The 27,113-nt window shown below is 39.1% G+C and overlaps 1 protein-coding gene across 1 annotated transcript; it reads right to left on the bottom strand.

Annotated features, from left to right (window-relative positions):
* Positions 1-1,329: 1,329 nt before the first annotated feature.
* On the bottom strand, positions 1,330-13,807 carry LOC126475325 (40S ribosomal protein S10). The gene is made up of 5 exons (XM_050103112.1): positions 13,663-13,807; positions 13,362-13,512; positions 4,094-4,207; positions 3,324-3,509; positions 1,330-1,425 (listed from the first exon to the last, which is right to left on the bottom strand). The coding sequence occupies exons 2-5, from the start codon at positions 13,509-13,511 to the stop codon at positions 1,387-1,389; spliced, it is 489 nt and encodes a 162-aa protein (XP_049959069.1). The 5' UTR covers position 13,512; positions 13,663-13,807; the 3' UTR covers positions 1,330-1,386.
* Positions 13,808-27,113: the final 13,306 nt, after the last annotated feature.

Genomic DNA, 27,113 nt, shown 5'->3' with positions numbered 1-27,113 from the left:
TGTGAATCCAAGTAGCAATAACATACACTAATGATCCACTCTACAAAAGAACCCACAATCATATTAGCCTGTCGAATGTGAGAACTGTGATGAAGCTTTGATTTTTTAGTAGCAATTATCAGTTTTAGCCTGTACAGCAGAACAATCCTAGCAAACCACTGTACATATACATATTGTAGGGGCAGGGAGAGGAGCAAGCAAGCCTGTCTGCACAAGAAAACAAATCACATACCTACACTGCTAACAAAAAATACACCCATACTACATTTAATGGAGCATCAAAGTAAGACTGGCCAACAAATACCCTGTTCTAATTAAAACTTAGATGCACTTAATGGCACACACAGTGGGATTGAAAGTATGTTTTGTCCGACATTCTTCCAAGATGCACAATGACAATTTTTGATGCAGCAGTTTGAACTTGGTAAATATTAACAATGAACAAGCCTCCTGCAACTGAAACAGTGCATTTAACCTGTAGTCCTCACATTTCACAAATTATCTACACTTGCATTATCAGTATGAAAAGGCAAATGATTTTCTTGCAGATATAGCAAGTATGCCACCCAGTTAGTCGTGCAGTCTAACGTACTGCTTTCCAGGTGGGAAGGTGTGGTGGTCCCCGGCACGAATCTGCCTGGCAGATTAGTGTCTAGGTCCGGTGTGCCTACCAGCCTGTGGATGGTTTAAGGCAGTTTTCCATCTGCCTCTGTGAATGCGGGCTGGTTCTCCTTATTATGCCTCAGTTACACTATGTTGGTGATTGCTGTGCAAACACTTTCTAGAAACATACACCACAATTTCTCTACCATGCAAACATTGGCGTTACACTCGCATGGTGCGAGACGTTCCCGGGAGGGAGGTCCACTGGAGGCCAAACCGCACAATAACCCTGGGTTCCGGCTACGGTGGGGATGAAGCGTCTCAGTCGTTTCTAGGTCCCAATTCCATACAAGTATGCGAGAAACATTTTCTGGTAAACAAACTCTGCTCATTGGTTTCCACAAATTACTGCAACCAGTCATGTTTTATTTTATTATTAAATTTTTATTTTCCATTACTTGTTTCAAATTGCTTAGTGATTCATCAGATGGTACATATTCATTGTGTTTCCAAAATTGTTGGGGGTCATGTAGCTGTGGCAGAAAGTATAACCTAAAGAAGCAGCACAGAATGCGGCCACAAAATCTAACAATAAAACTAAAGGCAAAGGATGCAGTAATTGGTGGAGACCATTATTCATCACCAATAGCAGTGTTACACACCCATAATGGACAAATTTATTCATATTTGTAAAAAGGTTTCTCAAACATGGGAAAAAATACAACAAATATTTCAACTTTTTTATTTTAGGCATAAAAATGTATTTTACAAATCAGCCACAGATCACTGAGGTGCTCCCCGTCCTCTTCCAAAACTGCCACGCTGAAAATCAAAATTTGAGGATTAGAGTTAATGACTGACTATCACAAAATTATTAGTGACAGCAATGAACTTAATATAATTTTACTATTATATATTTTTCACAACATTCACACACGCTGTTTGCAGTAAATTGGGAATCATCAATGACCACAACAACGACCAAACAGCAAAGTTGGTGCAAGTCTGATTTTAAAATATTCTTTACAGCAACTAAGCTAAGCATTATATAAGAATTGCAAAAGAAAGTTATTTCAAAACAAGTTGCAACACACTGACAACTGCACACTTTCCAAAATCCTGTTAAAAACTACATGAAGTACTTCAAGGGGCTAAAACTAAGTAATCCTGCATTTTGTACACTATAATACTTAGAGTAACAACAACAGCACTTTTATCTTTATCTAACAATGTGTCAAATTTCACAGCTGACAAATGAGGCAGGGATTTTTGATGAGGCTTTACCTTCTTACAACTGTTTGGACTTGTGAAATGAAAATTTGTAAACAAAATCTACCCCACAAACCACACTCCAGCCAAAGCTGAACACACCATCAGTACAAAAGCTATAGAAATATGGAAGCACTTCCTTAATTGTTAGATTAAGATTGTTTGAAACTTCATAACTGCTGTTGCTAAAATGCCCTAGGCCAGTATTACCCTATCAAATTTCCTTCCTCAAAGTTTCTTTGACAAAATTTGATAGTGTAATAAGGCACTTTGTCAAAGTTAGGCCTCAGTCAAATTTTCTTGGATCAAATCTAACACCTTACCTTACATTTGATCAAAAGTGACCATCTGTTTACTGCACAGAGAAACTTAACTGCTTGGAGCACTAACACTGATGCAGGTGTCTGACATCTATTGTTTCCCAACACTGCTTCTAAGTTTTAATGATGCTTTGCATCTACAATGAAACTGATAGTATGTACAAGGAAGTTTAAGCACTGTAACTTGCAGCATTCTATATACAAAATAGAAAGTGGGAGCTATAAAAATTGCTGAAGGCCATTAGCTGTGAATTATGGCCAGGATAATGAAAATCCACAACTGTTGTGGAAATAAGAATATTTCTTATTAACTATAGTACATACTAAACAGTTATTTGCCTTCAGATATTACTCCTTCAGCACTTTATAAAAAGCTTCACACATTTGTGGTCTATCTTCATTAATGTGCAGTGTGGCATTTGAATGTTATATGGTGAACTAGAATAGCTTTCTCCTGTTGTAAGAAATCACATACGTTACAAGACGTGTCTTTTGCAGGTGTAGCACTTCTGAGGTGAGTCCTGCTTCGTAATATGAAAAGCCACTTTCTTGAGCACATACTGGAATGTTACTATCATCCAGTGGCAATTTTCATACGACTTTACATTCTCTGCTTACAGCTCCAGTAATTGATTCTGTTTGATGCTATTAGCACCTCACTATAAAATCCACTGCTGTTCGCAGGAATGTTTCCTCTTTCTTTTCTCTGCCCCTCTACCAAATACAATGCAGTTTATGTACATGCGACTGCAGAGCACTGTAATAAGTCTTCGTTAGCCATTCTGAAGGCACTATGACGTCAAATGTCTTTCTTGAAAAATATTTGATTGTGTGGTACCAGCTTTAGTCAATATTTAAACCTCAATTTACAAATGTCAATTCAAAATTTTGCTTGCATGCTGCCAATGTGTAAAAACTTGCAGAATTGAAACAAATTAACTTTACACAGTTTGTCCTGCTGAGATTTGAGAAAGCAAGTGTACACTTAAAAGTTTGCAACTCTGATTACAATTTATGAACAAAAAATTAGCAAGACTTTTGTTATTCTGAAAACAGGAATTTTAAATATTCATAATTTACAAAATTATGTCAAATGAATATTCTTACTCACAAAATGTAACATATACTTACGAATTCAAGTTCTCCTGTCCCTGCACCAACATCCGCTTTCTTGTCTGGGCCTGCAGCAGCAGCACCTGGGGCCCGCCTGTACGCAGCACGGTCTTCAGCTGGCCTGGCAGCTTCAGAGCGAGGAGCACTCGGCCTCGGTCGAGCAGTTTCCTGCCGTGCTTGGCGTTTCAGAGTTGATGGAACAATCTGGAAATTTGAGAAAATTGGGGACTTGCTGCAAACAATTCTGTAACTAAAAATAATGTGACCAATGTTTTTATGGTAAGATTTACTGCCCCTCATACACATAGTGTTGAATCTTCCATAACGTAACTAAAAGGTCATCACTTGACATCAGTAGCATCAATACTTTTACTGCACTGCATGGGCACATTAACAATGATACAGCCAAAACTTTTACCATTCAACTTACCTACTCATGAGAAGTGTGTATAAAGTTCCTGATCTGTTGGGCTATATGATAACCCAGTCTCAAAAATTCTGATTTATTGTTCTTGACACTTTCAGACAGGACCAATTATTTAAACTATACAAAGACAAGAAAAGCTTACAAATACGTAACTATAGGAGGAACAACTCAATACTCCAAAGAGAAACCCTTAAGAAAATCGGACTGGTTGGGCAATGGTCTCAGGTAACTGACTAAGCTGAGCAAGACCCACCTGTTGTGAGATAGCAGCAGCAAAGCAGGGTGGATGTGGATGCTCTAAGCCCAAGACAATGGATTAAAGTTGCACTTCTATATGCTACCCTTAATGTGCTATACTTACCTCAGCTGGGAGATGAAGATAACTTCTTAAGTATGTTATGCCTTCATTTGTAAGGTACCAATAAAAATGTCTCCAAGCAAACTGCTCTGTTACATATCCTCTTGACTTCAATGACTGCAAAAGATGAAACAAAATTAATAAGATCTATTAATTGTCCTGTACTTTTTTTAAACACTATCTAGCCACTTTATTTTCAAAGGGATGGGGCAGCAGTCACAGGATTATGCATATCTTCCTCATGACATACTTCTTAAGGGAAAACCATTATTTTCCATTCTACCAACCACATCAAAACTTAAAATTACATGAAGATATCAAACATTTTATTTTACCTAAATGAATATTTCCCCAAAGAACCTTGGTTGTATTAACACTAAAAAGTAATCTACAAATTACTTTTGCACAAAAAACACTAAATAAAATATAATCAACTGTCTAATAATTGCTAGTGCACATCTGCAACCAAATCAATACACACTAGTTTTTCCCACAGCTTTTTTATTTGTCCCAATTGAGCACTTCATAGCCAGAGGTTATAACATAAGAGCAATACTACAACAATAGCATCAAACAGCATTTTGTCTGTTAAGTAACTATGTCAAAACACAATGAAAGAACTATTAAAGAAACAAAACTACTGTGCAGTTTGTGGGTGTGTACTCAAATGCCTGTTACCAATTACATAAAGTGAAATTACAAACACAGATACAACTGATATCTGTGTGTGATATCTGATGTGTATAAGGCTTTCTATGTCCATGATCTTAGCAATTATCAATTCTCAATTAGTAATCTTTGTTTCTGAAATATGAGGTGTCATGTTCTGTATGTTTCCTTTTGTTGGGCATGTGACAAGCCAGTTGTGACAAAATATCGGTTAAATGTAGTTATGTCTCTTACTCCATGGAAATAATGCTGGCAAAATGGGAAGAAGCTGGAAGATGAAGGGAAACATTTAAACATAGGCACTGAGAGGGAGGCAGACAATATTGCCATAAGAAAAGTAGTTCATCATTGGCAGAAAAGTAAGAGCAACCGAAAAGGGCTTCAAAAAGGAAACTGTGAGCATGATTAGGGAAAACTTAAATAGCAGCAAAATGACAAAACATGCATAAAATTTCTCCTAAAGCACTGGGAAATGCAATCTGCAGAGCTAAAAAAACAATATAAAAGCTACCCAATAAACATATTTAAAAAATCTGTAGTCAACGAAACTATGTCCATGATATTAGCAATTATCAATTCTGAGTGAAATACATAGCTAAATATTTCTATTTCAGTTATGTCAAATTACATTATGAGCTTAACAAAACTAATTTTGTGCAAAAATCTCCATTTCTGTGAGGCTAGGGAATAACTAATATGTTCTAATGACTATACCACCATAGGGTCTAAAGATTTTGCTTCGGTAGGGATCCACAGCCTCAAAGTGTTAAATAAATTGTTTCTTGAAGGCTGTGTTGTGCTTTATCAAAATCATGCTGTTCAAGCACATTTACTGAGTCATGTATTACATTTCGTTTATATTATATCCTGGTTTTATGTAAGTGACAAAAAGAATGGAATGAGCACAAAGCGTAATACAAAGCAAAGCAAATGTGCTTGATAATGACTGCCGGAACTTGCTAACAGTACGATTTTAAGTACAATACAGCCTACAATAAACAATTATTCTTTTATTAAATGCAGTGTTTTATCCTGAATCAACACCTGACAGGAGCAACGAACTGATTTGAGTTGTTGGGTTTTCTAGGTACAATGTGTGTTAAGTAATTGTGCCTCTTAATGCTTCTCCAGAAAATGTAATCTGATTAATCAAAATCACGTTTATTCATATAAATTAACTGCCTAGGAGCGTTAACATTACACCTTTTCTAAACTTGTGGCATTTACTTATAGTCTACCTTTTGATAACAAAGAGAAATAAAATGAATGGTTCACATTTATCATCTTAACACACACTTTGCATTATATCTACAACAACCTCCACCTCATCCGCAGAGCTTGTAGGTAGCAGTGGTATGGGTGCTACCACAATTCCCTTAGTCTTGGGGACCCCCTTTTTGGATTTCTCTCACTGCTCATTGGGTTTCCCTGGCAGGGAGGACTTCACTGATTCAGTCTCCGGGACTGAGGATGGGCGTGAAGCACTACGACCAGCTACTTTTGGGCTCTTCAGCCACTGGCAGGTGTCATCTTTCCCACTAGCACAAACCTGGGAAGGGAATGACACAAGGGACCCCTTCCCAGCAAGAGGTGCTGAAGAAAACTTACACTCCCCTGGCTCAGAAGTGGGGACTGATATCCCTTTGGGGGGGAGGGGAGGGGGGGGGGGGGGTGGTTTGCTCCTGAAGTAAGTGGTGCAGGAGCAACTGGGAGGGAACTGCTTCCCCACCATCAAGGGGGCCGGTGTAGTCCTCTGGTTCTGAGAGGTGACAGGAATGCGAGGAACTGATGGGGCGATAACTGTTCTTGTAGCGGCCGAGTAAGAGGTGGCCATAGCCACAGAATGTAGGCGTTCAAATTTCCTCTTAGCCTCAGTGTAGGTCAGTCGGTCCAGGGTCTTATATTCCATGATTTTCCTCGTTCAGTAAAATCATGCAGTTTGGCGAGCAAGGCGAATGATGCTCTCCACAGTTTACACAGGTGGGAGACACGGCACATTGAGTATTGGGATGTGATGGACGTCCACAATCTCTACATTTGACGCTGGAAGCACAGCAGAAAGACATAAGGCTGCACTTCCGGCACTTAAAACATTGCATTGGGGGAGGGATATATGACTTGACATCACAGCGGTAGACCATCACCTTGACCTTCTTGGGCAATGTGTTACCTCGAAGGCCAAGATGAATGTACTGGTGGAGACATCATTATCCCTCGGACCCCAATAGACGCACCAGACAAAATGAACACCTAGCTGCTCTAAATTGGCACGCAGCTTGTTGTCAGACTGCAAAAGAAGGTCCCTGTGGAATATAATACCCTTGACCATACTTAAGCTCTTATGGGGCATGATGGTAACAAAAACATCCCCAAATTGTCACAAGCGAGTAATGCCCGTGACTGGGCAGAGGATGCTGTTTTTATTGAAGACTACCCTGGAGCGCATTTTGGATAAGCCCTCCACCTCCTCAAACTTGTTCTCCAAATGCTCGACAAAAAACTTAGGCTTCATGGACATGAAAGATTCCCCATCAACTCTCGCACATAGAAGGTAACAGTGCTAATAAGCTTCACTGCCATCCTTAGCCTGGTGTTCCTCTCATTGTGTGGGCAGGGAGGTAACGATTTGGGGTCATATATCTTAGTATTGAAGTTAGACTGCCCACTTAGAGACTGCTGGTGGCAGACCACCAACATGAAATTATGTGCTACGCTTCATGGCATGTCATTTGCCCTGATGCCACACATTCTGACCAGGGGGCCTCCCCATGGGTGCCACCCAGCCTCAGCAAGGGCCACATGGCAGGATGGCCATTGCCAGGAGTTGCGATGTCCCAGGGAGGTGGGTACTCCATGGCATACTTGGGGAGTTAATGGTGCAGGCATCAGTAGAGCTATCACTGTGTTTTCAGGGGGCTACAACCAACAGGGTACATGGTGGCCCCACCACAATGAACTGGCTACCGTGCCAATATGAGGTGCTAAGAAGTCCATGGTCATCATCGGCGCAGAAAGCAACTCTGCACAGTGCATGGTGGAAAATGCACCCAGGAAGGTGTCCTCATCCACGATATGGAAAATGAGTGGGCCTGCAAGTAGGCGTGTAATGATTTTTCAGTCTGGAGACATTAGCAAAAATTTGAATACCTCTGCACTGGGTTAAGTTACAACATTGCAATTGACATGTTTGTTTTTAGAAAAGTGTGCTGTACAACATTGCCTATTACACAAAATACCCTGAAATAAAAAATAACCAGTCAAAATGACCTCCAAAGTTTGGTATCTAAATTTTCAAAAATCCACTTTTTAGGCCCAAAAGTAACAAACGGGGAGTGATTTATAGTATTTTTTCCTATAGTTACACACTACTAGCCTCATATTGAGCAATAACAAATGTTTCATTAATTTTTATGAATTTTTGAAATTTGAAAATTTTCATTTTTTCCAAAGTAATTCAAGTGAGATTCAACATAAAAATTAATTTTTGCACAGTTAGTACACCTATATGATAGCAACATACAGTGAAAATTTCAACACTTATATCTGACTAAACGAAGATATGAATTTTTGAAAATGAGGAAAATTCTCATTCCTGTACAACTGATCTTATGGCTGTTGCCTATTTAAATGGTTTATTGTTTCACTGTAAGAAAATTTAATTGTGACATATTTAGTTAACACTCACCCAATACTCATTTAGTTTATTTCTAATAATGCAATATTAAACAATAGGAGCTTTTGTTTTTGTTCTATGGCAATAAAAATGCCCATTAACATTTAGGTTTATTGTCAATAAGTACATTATTGCTGGGTAAAGTTAAAATTTTAAGTTCGCTCCCTGACTCTTGGTCAAGAGAAAAGTTCATGAATTCAACATTTCTCATAATTTGGTTAAACTAACCCAAAAATTAGAGAAAGGAAAAGCATTCTTCCAGTTTTAGGAAAGAAGAAAGGAGTAGGTATAAGTGGAGAATATGCCCAGGTTGCAAAAATAGCAAAAGAGTTGTTACAAATTGAGTTAAAGTAACAAAGCAGAAACGACTAGTGCTGTCAAATTTAAATGAACTTATGTAGCTTTCAAAAACTCCTATCTTGAATGCAAAATTGGAAGGTCAAAATTTTGTGACCTGGATGCTCAGAGACACACTCTGAATATGTTTGTTTATATTATCAATATGTCAAACTGACCACAACTTCATGAAACTGAATGCACAGTGACTGCAGAAAATTTTACATCTGTGGTTCAGGATGCAATACAAGGGTACCACTTGGCCAATGACCCAGTAACAGTGCATCCATTTATTCTCTACTTTAAAAATGAGAAAGATGAAGTTTGCAGTTCTTCAATTTGCGTTCTACACGAATTCTTGGAGCACAACACTTTCGCTGTACACGTGTTTCAAAAGTACGTAATAAATTACATAAAAGAAAATTTTCCCAAGGTTGAGAAGCTGATATACTTTTCAGATGGAAGTGGTAGTCCGTTGACGAACAAAAAGAATTTTCCTAATCTGTGCAACCACGAAGTAGACTTTGGGTTGGAGGCTGAATGGCACGTTTTTGCATCCTGTCATGCTAAAAATGCATATGATGGAGGAAATGGTACAACAAAACGCGAAGTAAAGCCAGCCTACGAAGACCAACCACAGACCAAATTCTCACAGTACAGGACTTATGTCTTTTGCAAGGCTAATATTAAAGGCATTAACTATTTTCTGATCAAGAAAGAAGTGGTTCTGCATATGAAAACAACACTTCAAACCAGATTTGAAAACTGTATAGCAATACAAGGAACTTCCACAAATTCCTTGGCATTGCAGAAAACTTAGTTCGATGCTATGTAACATCAGAAACCGAAATTTAAGAGGATCATTGTGTCAGCAAAATTACATCTGTCTTTAACGTTGAATGACAGTGACATGGGTGTATGATGGGCACCAGTGGCTTGCAGAGGTTGAAAAAATAAGTTTGGAAAACGATGTTTTTGTGCATTTTTACAACCCTGCTGGCCCAAGAACATCATTCAAGATATCTACTAGTGACAAAGTTTGGAGGATACCAATGAAAAATGTTTTAAGCAAACTTTCAGTGCTTTAACTTACCACAGTAACTGGGAGATTTTATTCTATATTACAAAAGCTGTAAAGAAATAAGTGTTCTTAACATTCATCGCCAGCTTTAGGAACTGTCTCATCTCTAAGGATGTTAATTGAAATTATTTTAAGTATGTCAGAATAATATAAATTAACTTCAGTGATGTTTCCACTTTTTGTATATAACTCAGTACCTTACTTCAATAATAATTGATTACATCCCACCAATATCACACATGAATAGGCAACAGACAGGATCAGTTGTTGAGTAATGTGAATTCCCATTTTCAAAAATTAATATCTTTGTTCACAGTCAGCTATCAATGTTGACATTTTTGCAGTATGTTGCTGTCATATAGGTGCACAAACTGCATAAATCAAATTTTTAAATTGAGTCCCACTTTAGATAAATTTACAAAAATGAAAATTTTCAAATTTCAAAAATTCATAAAAATTAAGGAAACATCTGTAAGTGTTCTTGCTCTATATGAGGCTAGTAGTGTATGATATCTAACAATGGCAAAAAATAGACACTCATAAATCACTCTGATATTTTTGGGCCTAAAAAGTGGATTTTCGAAAATTTGGATACCAAACTTTGGAAGTCATTCTGACTTTTTTTTTTTTCAATTTAAGGTATTTTGTGTAATACACAATGTTGTAGAGGACACTTTTCTAAAAACAATCATGTAAATTGCATGTTGTAACTTAACCCAGTGCAGAGATACTGATATTTTTGCTTAAGTCTCTAAACTGAAACATCGGGTCGACAAAAGTGTCCGATCCCACACGTCTTCTTTGACCCGTGACATGAGGGTGTTGTGTGTGACGTCATGACGGCGCGGAATGAATGTGGCAGGCTTGTAGATGTCGTGTTGTGGTTTGTTGTGCTCTCTGGTGGTATGTTCAGGGTTTTCGTTTGTGTGGTGTAATGGGCTCAGTTTGCTTTTGCTCATTATCCAGAATTGTTCGAATGTCGGCTGTGTTTGTAGTGGTATTCGTTTCAGCAAGCTGACAATTTTGTGTGAAGGTTAATTTTGTGTTGTTCGCTGTACGTCCTGTGGTAATTTTAGTAAAATTAATCGGTTGTTGTTTTTGTTCAGGAATGTATGACGGATAAAATTAACAGTGCGCAGGTCAAGGGAAGTGTTCGATCCCAATGTGTGGCTGTGTATGTTGGTATTGATATCAGGAGATGTTTTTGAGCTATATGGGTCACGGGAAGTGTCAGATTCCAGATAATATTGTGTTTAGTGGTATTTGGGGAGTTTTGTAATGTGTTTTTTCATCGTTTTGTGTGGTTTTGTATAGGGGTGGGTGTCTAGATTTGTTTTTTATTTAGTTTGCCCCCACCCAAAAACACCCCATTTCCCGCACTTGTCCCCTTAGTGTCATTAGGCTTTTTGTGAAAAGTGTGTATTTTTGTTTTTCGATGTATTTTCGCACTCATAATGTGTACATAACGACTTTATATGCACCATATTGGAATCGTGGTTTATGGTCGTTTCCGCCAGATTTGTGACGCCATGGGTCAAAGCAGATGGGCAGGATCGGATGCTTCCATATTTCCGAATCATCGTGCACTTACAAACTAAAATGGCCACCATTCAGTAAAGGTGAAAGGTAATTTTTTTTAACTGTTTTGAACATCTCAATTACAGGGTGATAAAAAACTTAAAATATTTAAAAATGGTCAAGCAACCAACATAATTTTTATTGGACCATTTCATTTGGATGGAACCATAACAAAACTTATAAAAGATAGTGACAGACCATAATAAGTGTATTTTTCAATTTAAATGTTTAGAACAAATCTACTATACAGCAGTAAAAAATATCTTCCTCAATTCATATAACCTAATGCTCCCCAAAAAATTCTTAACCAGTTATGGTAAGCAGTTTGTTTACTCTAGCGTAACTTCTGAACAGTGGTGTTTTAAATATTCCTTGAAACTGCTTGGCAAATCGCCTGTATGGGGACAGGTTGAGATGAGCACGTCTCTGCAGCAAATCACTACAATTCATTGTGTGCGAGAACATTTTGTAACTGAATCAAGAGATTTAAGTCACATTGTCATATCAACAGTAGCTGCAAAAACTAATGTATTAAAAAACTGTTCTCAGGTCCCACCATAGCTACAACCTCAGAACTGACATTGAGAGGAAACATTGTGATACTGAAGATAATATATTAACTGCTACTTGCATATAGAAATAACACTGCTTTTAGTCTCATTGTTTAGATGACAATGTCATCCCTGATACTGGGTCAAGTTTACAACTGGCCACCCATGTGACTACAAAGACAATTTCATGCATGTAGCATGGGATTTGTAACTGAAATTCCTTTAGACTTTTCTACAAGGTTTAAGTCAGAACAGCCAATCATTACAAATAAGCGACAAAAGCCATACAATTTCTACCATGTACTTTCACCTGTTTTATTAAAAAACAAGAACAAATATCTGGACATATAAACATTTTAAATGTCTGAAATCATACAAACAAGCTACCTACCAAAATGTTGGCTGGCCTAAATGCTACAAATTACGTGTTATATGATGGGGTGCCAGTAATGCTAACTGATCTAGGAAAACTGACTTTGTAGTTCTAGTTGTTTGTCAACAGAGGGAGCCTGAAGGCAGTACAATGGGCTTGACATGTATGCAGTGCGAGTGGATGAAAGGGTTTACATTACATAGTGCACCCGTGATTCCCTCAGTCCAAAAATATTCTCTGGAAATGAAGTTCATAGCTGGAGGCATTACTGGAACAGCTCGTTGACTTGGCACACATTGTCTATCCCAGAAATAATACAGAGTGAAGGAGAGAACGACAGCAAGTCCCACAATGTTCCCTGGCTCTGCATCAATAGACTGCATTTTAACTTATTTCACCTGTATCACCAAGTAGGCATATGAAACTATGTTCACTTACCTACAATTTTGTCATAATATTCATTTTCAAGCAATTATGCTTTCTGAGACAAACTAAGTGATTCGGGGAATCCAAGTACCGTAAGCAAGTAGGTACCAATAAAATACGGATCTGTGATGTTTGCATTCTCTTGATTATGTTATCAGCACTTACGAACACTTAACCCAAACACGTAAAACTCAATTTGGCATCTTTAACACAGCTAGTTTAGTGTTGGGGTTTTATATAGCACGAGTAGTACGTTACATCAATCACGTTTCCCCGTACAAACAGCATAAACTATTATCTAATGAGAAACTATAACTTACGACACAGCTGAAAGAATTCTGACATTATACTCTGGCTTACGTGTAAATGGCATTAGGTCTTATGCGCAATACTTTGTGACAATTTAGTGCCCCCTGCTTTACTGTCACATTAACGTAACACTGACTATAACACAACGTCGACGAAGTGTGTTTTCATTAGAGCCAACCAGCGAAAACAAAATTGTTTCCAGAACAGTTAATGCTATGTGCCATCCATTATAAAACTGTAAGTGCTATACGTGATAGTAACCAAATTCACAGTACCTGCATGGCTTTTATCACCTGAAGGTTAGGTATGGTTTGTAGTTCGAGAGCAGGATGTTTCGGCGCATGAAAATCTTTCTTGGCGACCATAACACCTTCTTTAAAAAGGTATTCGTAAATAGCAACTCTATTCTTCTTTGGCATCAACATCCTAGAAAGAATTAAGTCTAGTTACACAGATTCTTAACCTTCACGGATTTTCATACACACCACATGCAAAAATTTGGCTTTACTGGAAATGGAACACTCAAAGAATAAAGTACGGGAACAATATGCAACTCTTTAAACAGAACACTATTACCTCGATGAATTTGGATATCTGCCTCAATCGTCGAATTCAACAAGCACTACACGCCACCAAACCGGAAAAAGAAAGCAAGACCTATCACAACAGCAAAGATATGACACTTAGAGCAAAGGCTGATTTGACCAAAGATGACGATTGTCGAAATCCTCTTCTACACCACAGAGTCTACAGGCCCGTCCACACGCAACGATGTGTCTGCGCACATCACATCTGCGCAGACAGATCGTTGCGTGTGGACAGAAGATTTGCACCAACCTGATGTGTGTGCAAACCTGGAAGTTGGAGGTTTGAGCGAAACCTCTCAAATCTGTGGGTTCAAACCACACCTGCGCAGACAAGTTGGAGCTTGTGGACAGGAGATCGCCGAAAATCTGGCGCGAAACAGCTGTTTGCTCAGTCTAGTGTTTGTATTTGAGCGCACAGGGCATTAAAATGGCTGATACTCGTCAGTGTTCTCGAGAGTTTGTAAGTGAATTCATTGAAATATACAGAAACCACCCATGTTTGTGGAAGATTAAAAGTAAAGAATATAGTGACCGAGACAAAAAGACAGCAGCATACAATGCTCTAATTGAAAAACTGCGGGCAGTTGGCGCCTCGGCAAACAGAGAAACGGTAATAAAAAAATAATTTCGTTGCGAACTGGCGAAATTATTTGCGGATGAATGTCGAAACTTATAATTATCTCTTAAAGCATGTAACTCCTCATATTATGAGAAAAATATTTGTATGAGAAGGGAAATTTCTCCTCATGAACGCCTGACAGTAACATTAAGATTCATAGCAACAGGAAGGAGCTACAATGATTTGGAATTTTCATCTGCAATATCGAAACAAGCATTGAGTGAAATAATACCCAACACATGTGAAGCTATTTACGCTTTCCTGAAATATGAGTTCATGAAAGCAAGTCAAGTAAATTAGTCTGTCAGCGAACTGTTTACCGAAAAGAGTTATCCAAAGTTCAGAAATCTGGAAGATCTGGTGTAGGAGTAGATCAAATATACCAGCCAACGTTATGGTATTTTGATCTACTTGGCTTTCTTAGTGATCAAGAAACGCCAAGACCAAGCAGGAGTACAATTGAAGATGAAATTGGAGTGCCAATGTGCGAGGAAATGGAACACGAGGTTAAGTAAAACAAAACAGGTTCGCCCTGCAACTCTCGCAGTAAATTTACGTGACAAAACTGCTTTCGCTTTAGCAGCCACTGTCTGCACCATTTTGACCGCTTTCTCTGTTTCCTGCGGTTGGTCTGAATGTTTTTTGCAACACAAGTTGCGAACACAGACCACAACAGAACTTCCTCCATTTCTATTTTTCAAAATAACTGAATTAAATTTTGACGTTTTCGGGGAGCGTAGTCGCTTGCCACTGATATTTCTTTTCTACACCGACAGATGTCGGGCGAGTAGTAGATTGGGGTTTGTGTCGTGTGAACACACCGCATTTGCAGCGATCTTTTGCATGTACAGACATCTGCGCCGATGTCTGCGCAGACAGATCGTTGCGTGTGGACCGGGCTTAACAGTCGTGACACTTCCCCTCGATATTTTTTGCCTCCTGCGCCAGCAACGAGCCAAGCGGCCAGCAAGTAAAACTGGTGAGTTCAGCGCGACGTGGAACAATAGTTTTCACAAATGGTCAATTAATTGCTGCGCAACAAGAAGAGGATACCACATCTGTCTTTTTTTAAACCTAAAAAAGACAGATGTGGTATCTTCTGGACCCTGAGAGGTATATACCATCATGTTACTAAACTGTATCTTCAGGTTCCGCTTGCAAACACCATGTGTATTAATGATTAATGTTTCGTTTTAGGAGCAGAAAATGGCTAGTGAGTAGCAGACGAGGAGATCTTATAAATAAATATCCTGTTTACCTTTATAACAAAGCTAAGTTTTGTTCGCTGCACTTCGAACAAAACTATTTCATGAATGCATACAGTAAAAGACTCGTGTGGAATGCATTACCCACACCAAATAAGCCACCTCAACTGCCGATGAAGAGGAAACTGCCACAAAGGTTCGACAATTCGTCTAAAGCCATAAAACACTCCTATGGCATAGAAGCATCCAGTTTAGCTCTCCATATTTCAGTGCCAGATTCATCTGAATCGTCGACACAGATTTGCTTTGACTATGAAGTGGTTAGATTAAGTTCAGTTATTCGTGTCTTGCAAATGCATGTAAATTGTCAAAATCTGCAGATCGCTAGACTTCGTGCAAAACTATTATGTGACAAGAAAAGTGCCAATCATCTTAAATACAGACAGCAACAGGAACTGTATCAGAAGGATCAAGTGAAGAAGGAAGAAAAAATTTTAAGGCTATAGGAGCCAGATATTTAAAAAAAAGAGATGCCTTGTTGTTAAGTGCATTAGCGTGCCATTTAAGATTAAACATGATGCAAGATGGAAAGACGAAAATAAGTTGTTTGCTCTACATCTATTTTATTACAGCACTCAGGCATACAGGTTTTGTCAGAATGTTTTATGTTTCCATCATTGTGTACATTACAGAGGTATGTCGAAGGCATACAAATAAAATGCGGGATAAGTGACAACAAATTCCATCTTTTAAAGCAGAAGCCACAGGATTTCTCCGATACTGATAAACTAGTAAATATATTATTGGATGAAATGTCTCTAATGGCAAGTTTAACATATGACAGCACTTCTGACAGTGTTATTGGCTTTGAGGAGTTCGGGTTTACTCGCACAGCATATTTCTCCCACTACTTGTCAGTTGCTTGTCCCACTTAGAATAATATAAAGAAGAAGGTCACACTTGTGGCAACATGTGACAATGACTAAAACACAGTAGACCTACAGAACGACAAATGGGAATCGATCACTTTTGCATGCAGAGCTTCATGTCTGTGCTTCTTACATGTGAATCTGTGCATTTATATTCCAATGATAACAATATGGTAAGCTGCAGTTCTATCCAATGTCAAAAGTGTTTCTTCACGAAAGTGTTGTAGCTTGCCACTGGATTCATGATTTTTATCCCTATTTGGGCTTAATTTAGAATTATCTATGTCTTCTGATATTTCACAATCTCTTGGAGGCAAAAAAATAATTCAAATATTTCGTAAATCACTTAGGAAATGAATGCAAAACGGACATTATGGTTACGACGCATTTTACCTTCTCCTTTCTCGGCGCTGTGCTTACGACACATCTGATGTTATCTTTCCTCGCCGCTAGGAGTGCTATTGTCCCTCCAGCCGTCAAACGGTAATAACTTTTGCAGCAGTGAGTGTTGCGACTATTATGCTAGACTGTGCTATTGTCAGTTTCACACGCAACAAATGTGTCGCCACAGCTAGTGGCATACTGCAGTTGTATGTGTGAAATACCAGTTTTTATTGGCGCCACTTAAGAGATACAACGTTTGTCGTGTCGCAAAAAGTTCAACTATTGTAAGAAAATGAAACGTCTACAGCTGTTCCTATGATCTTATTTATTATGTAGCTACCAGTTTCGAAGCTTCAGTGCTCCATCCTCAGGCCTTAATTGATGCTGAAGGGGTTACCACGAACCATACATAGGCTGCATCAGCGGCCAACATAACTGGTTTATGCAGACTGTAATTGTAATGTAAGCACACCAACCATCAACTAACAACTGACTAACTGTTAACTGCACAATGAATAAGTTCATAAGGATGGCTGTAGGCGTTCTTTTTCTTAGTATAGTGAACCGCCATGGTTTCCAAGACCTCCAGCCAAAAGGATGAACATACAAAAAAAAAAGTTCAACTAGGCTGTACTTGTTGCATCACTTTCCTTAAACTACTGCTCCCCGGTGGCAGTATTTCGATACATAAACATTCTGTAGCAGTTATTGTGGACAGTAATTGCTCCTGTACTCCATTGGATTTCAGTGTGTTTTCGTTTTATTACTAAAAAAAGTGAAAACAGTAGTCGGAAATGTACACTTTCGCAGCTTCATCGAAAGATTTTTCGATGAATAAATAATAAAACTTAATATATATAACGAAAATTAAATCGTATAAACTTTGTGATTTGCGGAACCAAGCATTGTATAAATTATGAATTATATGTGGGAAATAGCTCCCAATTGTGATGTTGCAGCTCTTAAACTAAAAATTAAGTATTCGAAATGCTTGCATCAACGACAGTAAGATTCTAAAATCTTGGAAGAGTAGCATGACGGCATATTATATTTACATGCCAGCTGTTGGTTAGTTTGCTATTGCAGACAGCATTTTCGTCACCAAGTGTGATTTCTTTTATAAATGTGTTCGTTGCCCCTTATTTTTCCCTGTGTAAAATCTATTTTCGGATCCAACATTTACGTTTCTTTTTCCTTACATTTAACTCTTGTTGCACCCCAATACAACATTCACACCTGCCCGTATGATTTCAGTGGACATCATATTGAAAGCTGTGCAACTATGTAGAATTTATGGTGTACTATGTGAATGGGAGCTCAGAATGCCTCTACCAAAAGCCACAAACTATTGCGCCCCATTAGTTCTGTGTGTGAAACTGGCTATTTCTCTACTTGTGCAACTTGGGTTACAAGTAACAACACATTATTGGCACCATTCATTACAGGCATTCCACTATAACGAGCACCATTGTGGTTCTAGTCAACGGATCCAAAGCGAAGTGTGGGTCATAGACTAGTATTTGTCTGCGAATGTCTGTGCACAGACAAGATGTAGCATGTATATCTCAAATTAACGTACATGCAGCAGCCTACGTGTTAACTGCCAGGCGAATTTCAGTGTTGTATAGTGTAGGGTGTAATGCAGTGTTCTTAGCAAGTGAATCATGGCTGTCTGAGTGGTTCCACACCCAGCTGTTAGGACTAAGCAACAACAGTACCATCAAAAGGAGGGAAGAGAGCCAAGGTAGAAGGAACAGTGTCCAGTGTTGTAAGTGGAGTCAGTGCCTCCTCTCCATGTAACTGATTTTTTACTTGAAGGCAGTAAAGGGGAAGAAACCCATAAGATAAGTAACGATAGTGCTAAAGTTTTTATAGCCCTTCAACAAAATGTTCAGTTTTAAATGAATAACAGTTTTGATCCAAGAACCTCCTATCTGAACATTCCAGGAGTAAACGATAAACAATTTATTATGAATGATTTTTGCTTGGAAAATAAGTTTGATGTTTTTTGTTTGTGTGAACACTGGTTTACTGAAAGTGAACTTACAGTTGTTAAATTTGATAACTATAAGATAGAAAGCAGTTACTGCAGAAAATTGCACATAAGAGATGGTGTCATGGTCTATGTCAACCAATCACTCAGTTGCTTTGTTATTCAACTGGATCTAAATTTTCTGTGTGAAGAGCAGAACTTTGAAGCTGCTGGGATTGTTATTTACAGTTTTAAATTAGTAACAATATCCTCATACAGATCCATTAAGGGTCTCATTAGTGTATTCTTAGGAGAATTGGACATACTGTTACATGTGATTAGAGAGACTAGGTGGATGCATGATTATGGTGTAATAGGTGGATATCTGAATGCCAATTTTGATATAATAATGCATAAACATAGTGTCAAATAAATAAAAATTTACTAAAACAGTGCAATTTACACTCTATCAATAATAGGTCCTCAAGAGATCGATTCTGCCTTGACAATATTTTTGTCGATTTTAGAACTACAAAAGTGGTTTGGCAGTGTTTCCATTTTCTGATCATAATTTTGTATCTCTAAATCGTGTAAGTAGGTTGCCTCTTGAACACAGTAATACAACTACACCTGTCTCAAAAGTTATGATCACCACACCTGTCACTAATGAAAAAATTATGAGGCATTATAGGACTCTGGCTGAGAAAGACTGGTTTGGCCAATGCAGTACACTTTAAGTAATGATTTGTTAGCAAGGATAATATTTCATAGGTTCTTTAAAGCATTTTTGATACAATTTTGCGATAACAGCTCCAAAAAGAAATGCAAAGTAACTGACATGGGCTTCAAAACGAAAACCATATACAAACAAAATCCTTAGTGTAGTGAACAGCTGACAAATTTGAAAAATAAATTTATGTCTTTGTACAATATATTTAACAGTCTGAAGACCGACCATGCCAGATTAGCCTGTGCTGCATGTAGAAATGAGTAAAAAAAAAAAGCACTCATGGTAGCTAAAAAAACACACAGTTGCAACAGTATTGAGAATTCCACCAATTAGTGCAAAGCTAAATGGAAACTAATATATAGTGTTGTTAAAAATGCAGGATACAAGAAATTAATAACAGCCCCAAAAAATTCAATGATTTTTTTTATTTAATTAGTTGAAGAAGCAGGAAATGTTATTACCAAACCAGATATCAACTCAAGAGAGACACTTTCAAAAACTGTTTGTAGGTCATCACCAAACACAAGGTGTGACCTCGTTTCGTTCTAAGAGTAGCAAAACAGTTGAAATCATCAGGCAGTGTAGATGCATATGACCTATCTTGTAACATGCTAAAGAAACTAATTGACTGAATTGTGTACCTCTTAATGTATTGTATAAACAAATGTATATCTGGCATATATTTTCCTGATGAGATTAAAGTGTCTAGGGTAATTCCAGTATACAAAAAGGGAGATAAAGACCCACCTTCAAGTTACAGGCCTATTTACATAGTTCCTGCTGTTTGCAAAGTATTTTAATGTGTTATTTACCAGCAAATGTATGATTACTTTAAATTCTAGGCGTAATTAATGGATCACAATACGGATTTAGTAAAAACTGGCCAGTGGTCTCTGGACTCTGTAGTCAAATACGTTCTTAGAATGCTTGAGGACAAAGGCTTTGCGCAAGTCACTTTTTGTGACTTAAGAAAAACCTTTGACTGTATAAGGCATACACAACTACTAGACAAAATGGACTACTATGGCATCTGAGATGACAATCTTATATTCTTAAAATCTTATCTACAGGATCTTAAGCTAGCTGTCTGTGTTAAGAAAGAAATGTCCAGTATAGAACAAGTTAAAGTAGGTGTTCCACAGGGATATGTACTTGGCCCTTCCTTATTCCTAATAATGATTAGTGACCAGTCATTATTTATTAAATCTAATACAGTATTGTATGGTGATGGTATTACTTTTCATTGTAGTAGTGATGATTTTAGTAGTCTTAGAACTTGTGTAACAAAGACAGTTAATAAGGATTGTAGTGGTTTAAAGCAAATGAATTCTTGCTGAATAAAATCAAAACACAACAGATGGCTTTTAGTGTAAAAGACATGCTTCCAACAGATGAGCCAAGTTATGTTAAATTTTTGGGGGTATATTTAGATGATAAATTATCTCGGGTTCAACATGTGTAGTATGTTGGTGGTAAGTTGTCAAGAGTAATTTATTTGTTAAGACCACTCATGGCTTGTGTACCTGAAAGATACGCCAGAACATAATATTTTTCATTCTTCCAAAGGAAAATATCTTATGGCATTATCTTATGAAGTAATTCTAGTTGTGGCCATGACACCTTAATACTGCATAAGAAATCTATTAGGCTAACTACTTGTTCTTCATAAAAGATACACTGTAAACCTTTGTTCTGTGAACAAAAAATCTTGACAGTAATAAACTTATACATATACTGTGTTTCAATTTATACAAAGAAAAAGTTACTGGAAGCAGAACAAAGGGAAAATATACATTGTTACAAGAATCAATAGATCTGTTTCTTCTCCATACCACAGACAGTCGAAGTCACTTAATAGCTATGAACTCAAGGGGCACAAATTATACAATAAGTTTCCACAAACTGTACAAGGTTTACCAGAACAAACATTCAGACAAACACTGCATGAGTGTTTAGTAGCCAATCCATTCTGTGATATAGAGGAATTTACCAGCTGTAACATAAATCTGTAATGTTAATAATTAGTCTGTTGCTTCTTTTAAATTATCAGTTATACCAAACTATATGTATGACATTGTCTATTGCTATAATGGCCTAATGGCAATAAATTATTATTATTATCGACTTGGTGACAAGTAATATTATGAATGTATTGCTCCTTGATTTACTCGCAGCTATTTAAGCTGTCCTCTTATTTTCCTTCCTAATCAGACACTTGGAAGTCACCACATGTTAGGAAATAAAGAGCTGCATAGTTGTGAGAAGAAAGAATACGAATTTTATTACAGCTGTTTTAGTCACAGCATTTAATACTGTACTCTTAGGTTCCTGCCTAACCACACAATCAGAATCGCCACATATTCGTAAACAAACAGTGAAATATATGTGATAACGAAGAATTTGAATATTATTGTTGCTTTCTTAGGTTCCTGCTTAACTACATACTCTGAAATTGCCACACATTCGTAAATAAACAGCGAAATATTTGTGATAGGGAAGAATATGAATGTTAACGCTGCTTGTTTCACTCGCAGCAATTTAAAATGTCCTCTTAGGTTCCTGCCCATACAAACACTCGGAAATCGTTAAATATTTATTTTATCCTCGTTTTCAAAACAGCTGGAATGTAAATAAAATCGAATACTACACAACATACCTGCGTTACATTCATAAGGAAGTCCCAGAAAGCGTTAACAACACTCACACTAATAAAAGATTGCATGTGTTGAGATGCCAACCCACAACATTCGACTTCAGAAATCCACGGCATTATCCATTATACTAGCTCTTTATCATATGATATTTGTCTCCTGTCCTGCTTATCATATTCTCTTTTGAAGGCTTATATCATTGATGCACTATTAAGTGACATTTAATGATAATGATGATGTGTTTGTGATAAATTTTCAATGCTCCATTATGTTGAAATGGCATATTATAAATTAAAAACCAGTGTGTTCCCTGCTTAATTTGTAAATTATTGACGATATTAGCTGACTGCTGACAGAGAACTCTTATATGAAGGCATTAACTGTCTAAAAATAATTTTTATTGTAGCAATAATTATAATAAATAATTCTAAGAATGATGTTTTTTTGTTAAACTCCTGTAGACACCCATGAAATCTTGTGAGAAACCTGTATCGAACGCTAACGAAAATCGGTAGCCGTTCATGCGATCATCGACATTGTGGGTGACGTCAAAATGAGCTCACATTTGCGGGAAGTGTTGTGAAACGAGCGTTACTCTTGAATTTTTCGGTAACGTATGTTCCTGGTCAACGTTCTGTTACATGTTGTTACCCAGTTGTAGCTTATAATCAATTCCTTTTTATCTCAAGGATTAGAGTTCCGAATTATGGTATTTCCATCCTGTGTACTTGTAAGAGTGACGTCAGGCGCGCGTCCCTAATAAAGTTTCAAAGAATCAGTACAAGTTTCATTCACTTAGTCGCTATGAACACGTCAAGAGACAATCGGTTAGCCAAAAGTAGAGGTGAACCTGACAAGAGGTGTCCTGACGTGATCGGTGGAATCTCAGTCGATCACATGATGGTTGAACAACCAACAGCCTCGAGGATAGCAGTTCGCCTACCTCCGTTATGGCCAGATAGTCCAATACCTTCGTTTGTGCAAGCAGAAGCGAGTTTTTGTTGTGCAGAGATAACTGCTGACGTGACTAAGTTCCCGCTAATAGTAAGCCAGCTCGACCATTGTTTCGCCGCTGAGGTGCAAATCATAATTACGCCGCCTCCTAAAACGGACTCGTACACCAAGACTCAGGAACGATAAGTCAAATGGCCGCATTCCAAGGGGGTCGCATATGGCAATCCCAGTAACATCAACACCTTTGCAGTAAAGCTGTCACAGTCACTGTTTCAGATAACTTGTTGCGCACACTACAAAGCAGTTATTTGCCATCGCAGATAAAAGCCTCAGTTGCCTAGCAGACTGACATGCTGCTGGACGCTGTGGCGCAGCTGGCCGATCGAATACAAGGCACAATCACACATGAAGTGGTTAGTACAGCTGCGACACAGGACAACAGTGCAACAGCTGCAGCAACAATAGCACGGACTGACCATGACTCATGGTGGAAATGTTCGATCTGTAATGCAGATTGGTCAGTGCGCTATTATCACACGATAACTGCAGCAGTGGCAGAGGTTGATACCGACGACGTTCAAGGAATACATCTTCCAGTGGTGTCACGATTCCGCATGACGACTTGCAGATTTTCTGGTACCATCGCCAGTTCAGTGATCAGGCGAAGAAATATTGAACACTGTGCTCTCACCCAAAAACAACCAGCGGTCACTAGTAAGCTCACCAATTGCCAGACGTCCTCCAAGCGCCTGTTTGTCACCGACAGGGGTTCTGGCATGAAATACTTAGTAGATACCGGGTCGGATCCAAACATTCTGGCTTGAACGTCCATGCATCGTTACCAGCTGCCAACTGGCTTCCATCTGATAGGTGGTAACAACTCCTCAATCTCGACATACGGTACTCAGCGGACTGCGCTGTCTGTGCACTTGGGACTTCACCATTATGAACGTCATTAAGTCAATCTTAGAGTAGACCCCTTTCACACTACGACTACTTGCGGACGTTACGAACGGTCACTAGATGGGTGGCATAATCGGCTTTAGAGTCAGTGACTAATGCATCTACATCTACATCTACATTTATACTCCGCAAGCCACCCAACGGTGTGTGGCGGAGGGCGCTTTACGTGCCACTGTCATTACCTCCCTTTCCTGTTCCAGTCGCGTATGGTTCGCGGGAAGAACGACTGTCTGAAAGCCTCCGTGCGCGCTCTAATCTCTCCAATTTTACATTCGTGATCTCCTCGGGAGGTATAAGTAGGGGGAAGCAATATATTCGATACCTCATCCAGAAACGCACCCTCTCGAAACCTGGCGGGCAAGCTACACCGCGATGCAGAGCGCCTCTCTTGCAGAGTCTGCCACTTGAGTTTGTTAAACATCTCAGTAACGCTATCACGGTTACCATATAACCCTGTGACGAAACGCGCCGCTCTTCTTTGGATCTTCTCTATCTCCTCCGTCAACCCGGTCTGGTACGGATCCCACACTGATGAGCAATACTCAAGTATAGGTCGAACGAGTGTTTTGTAAGCCACCTCCTTCGTTGATGGACTACATTTTCTAAGCACTCTCCCAATGAATCTCAACCTGGTACCCGCCTTACCAACAATGAATTTTATATGATCATTCCACTTCAAATCGTTCCGCACACATACTCCCAAATATTTTACAGAAGTAACTGCTACCAGTGTTTGTTCCGCTATCATATAATCATACAATAAAGGATCCTTCTTTCAATGTATTTGCAATACATTACATTTGTCTATGTTAAGGGTCAGTTGCCACTACCTGCACCAAGTGCCTATCCGCTGCAGATCTTCCTGCATTTCGCTACAATTTTCTAATGCTGCAACTTCTCTGTATACTACAGCATCATCTGCGAAAAGCCGCATGGGACTTCCGACAGTGTAGCGATTAACAGCTCCAAGCTGATGCAAGCTTCTGGCGGTGATTATGCAGAGTTGCAACTATCAACTTGAGCAGGCCACACAGTGCTCCTAAGTGCATACTGCATGACACAGTACACCACATAAAGATGACAGGTGGACCCCCCTGCAACGTGTTCGCCATGACATTTGGATCCAGACTGCTTAGCAATAATGAAGTCCAAATTTTATTTTATGATATATGAAGATATAATGCGGCCATCTAGAAGCCTGTAGTTCTCAGCACTACACTTGGTGCTAAATAAATCCCACCTGTGGCTCGAAGGACTGCTATCTATAATCGTGGATGCAAGGCAGATGCAGTGCAGATGCGGTGCAGTGCTGCAACAGTGGTCAGACAATGCCTGGCAACTGCTGGTGTACTACACACACAAACTGTCAAGTTCATGGAGGAAGTGGACCACATATAATCTTGAACTCGAGGCTGTGTAGCAGGTGGTAAAATACTTTTGTCCTCAAGTCAAAGTGCGAGTGTTCACAATTTTTACAGATCACAAGCCGTTGACCTTTGCTTTCAGGTGGAACAGCGCCAATTGCTCATCCAGACAGTATAACCACTTTAAATTCGGGACTCAATTCACAGTGGAAGTTAAGAACATATCTAAATCAACAGTGTCATCACAGGTTGTTTATCACAGAACAGAGTCTCCAGTTCAACGGATTTTTCCGACATGCACAATCACAGCAATGGGATGATGAACTCACTATGTACATCAACGATGCTGCATCAGCATGGAAGCTGCAGCTCACTGATGTTCCAGGGGGAGGAACTCGACTGTACTGCGACTTTTTTCATTGCAGAGCTCGACTCTTTATGCCAACAGCGTTAACACTGTCCATGAGTGGTGCTATCCAGGGGTACACCCAACTTTTCGACTAGTCTCTCAGTGTTTCATGTGGCTAGGCGTGGAGAAAGACTATCAAGAATGGATGATGTCTTGTTTCAAGTATCAACGCTGCAAGATTACCCACAATATCCGAGCCTCAGTTGGCCACTTTCCAGACGCCACCACTCGCCTCACATTTTTGGACTGTTGCCCCATCGAATGGCCAGAGGTACTGATTGACTATTATACCCATTGGCCTGAAGTAGTGCTACTCAATAATATCAGAGCCGAGACATTGGATTCTAGCTTTGCTTCGACACGGTTTATGAGATTAGAAAGTCAGCTGCTTACCACCTTGTATCGCAGACATTGGTTTGAATCGTATCCTCAGGTGGCCAGATTTTGTGTTCGTGTCACTATAACACCACTGGCCACCACCTGACAAGCAATAGGATGAATGAACGCTGGCACCATTGTTTGAAAGCAGCGTTAATGTGCCATGAAGAGACTTGGTCCTTGGCACCACCAATGGTACTACTCGGCTCGAAAACGATGTTGAAGTCTGACACCGGTTCATCAGTGGCAGAACCGGTTTATGGTGAGACATTGCGTCTGCTTAGTGATTTTATAGGCGCAAACGCAATAGAGGCAGCCATGCAATGTCAGCCAGAACTACTGAATCGCTTGAGAGAGCACGTTTCTGAGATCTGTCCTCTGAAAGCTCATGACATGGCACACCACCCTCCTTCGCACACCACATTCTCGAGCATTGTACACATGTTACGCTCGGCACAAAAGCCGTAAACCATCACTGCAAGCCCCATACTCCAGCCCATATTATTTTTTTCAGCGACATACACAATCAATTGGCATTCTGGTGAAGGGAAAGACTGCAACTGTCTCATTGAATCACGTTAAACTGTCATATGTCTTCCACGACAAACCACTGCCAGTGGCTCAACAGAGGCATTCATCTACCTTGGATCGAGGCACTATGTCTTAAGTGCTACCAATGCAATAGCTGCCTGCCGACACAGTTCCGCATCTGATGCAGACGATTCCCTCTGGCTGCTGGGTCCACTTTCTGGTGCGATTCCTCAATGCCGACACTGAGCTTCCGCCCAAGGGGCTGATGTAGTGGCCTACACGTCAGTCACCATGGTGTAATGCGAAGTTCAGTGTTGTGTAATGTATGGTGCAGTGAAGAGTTCTTAGCAA

Source organism: Schistocerca serialis, chromosome 4 (genome assembly GCF_023864345.2).
Source record: "Schistocerca serialis cubense isolate TAMUIC-IGC-003099 chromosome 4, iqSchSeri2.2, whole genome shotgun sequence".
Lineage (NCBI taxonomy): Eukaryota > Metazoa > Arthropoda > Insecta > Orthoptera > Acrididae > Schistocerca > Schistocerca serialis.
The sequence above is the reverse complement of the archived record's forward strand: the minus strand, read 5'-3'. Positions and strand labels throughout refer to the sequence as shown.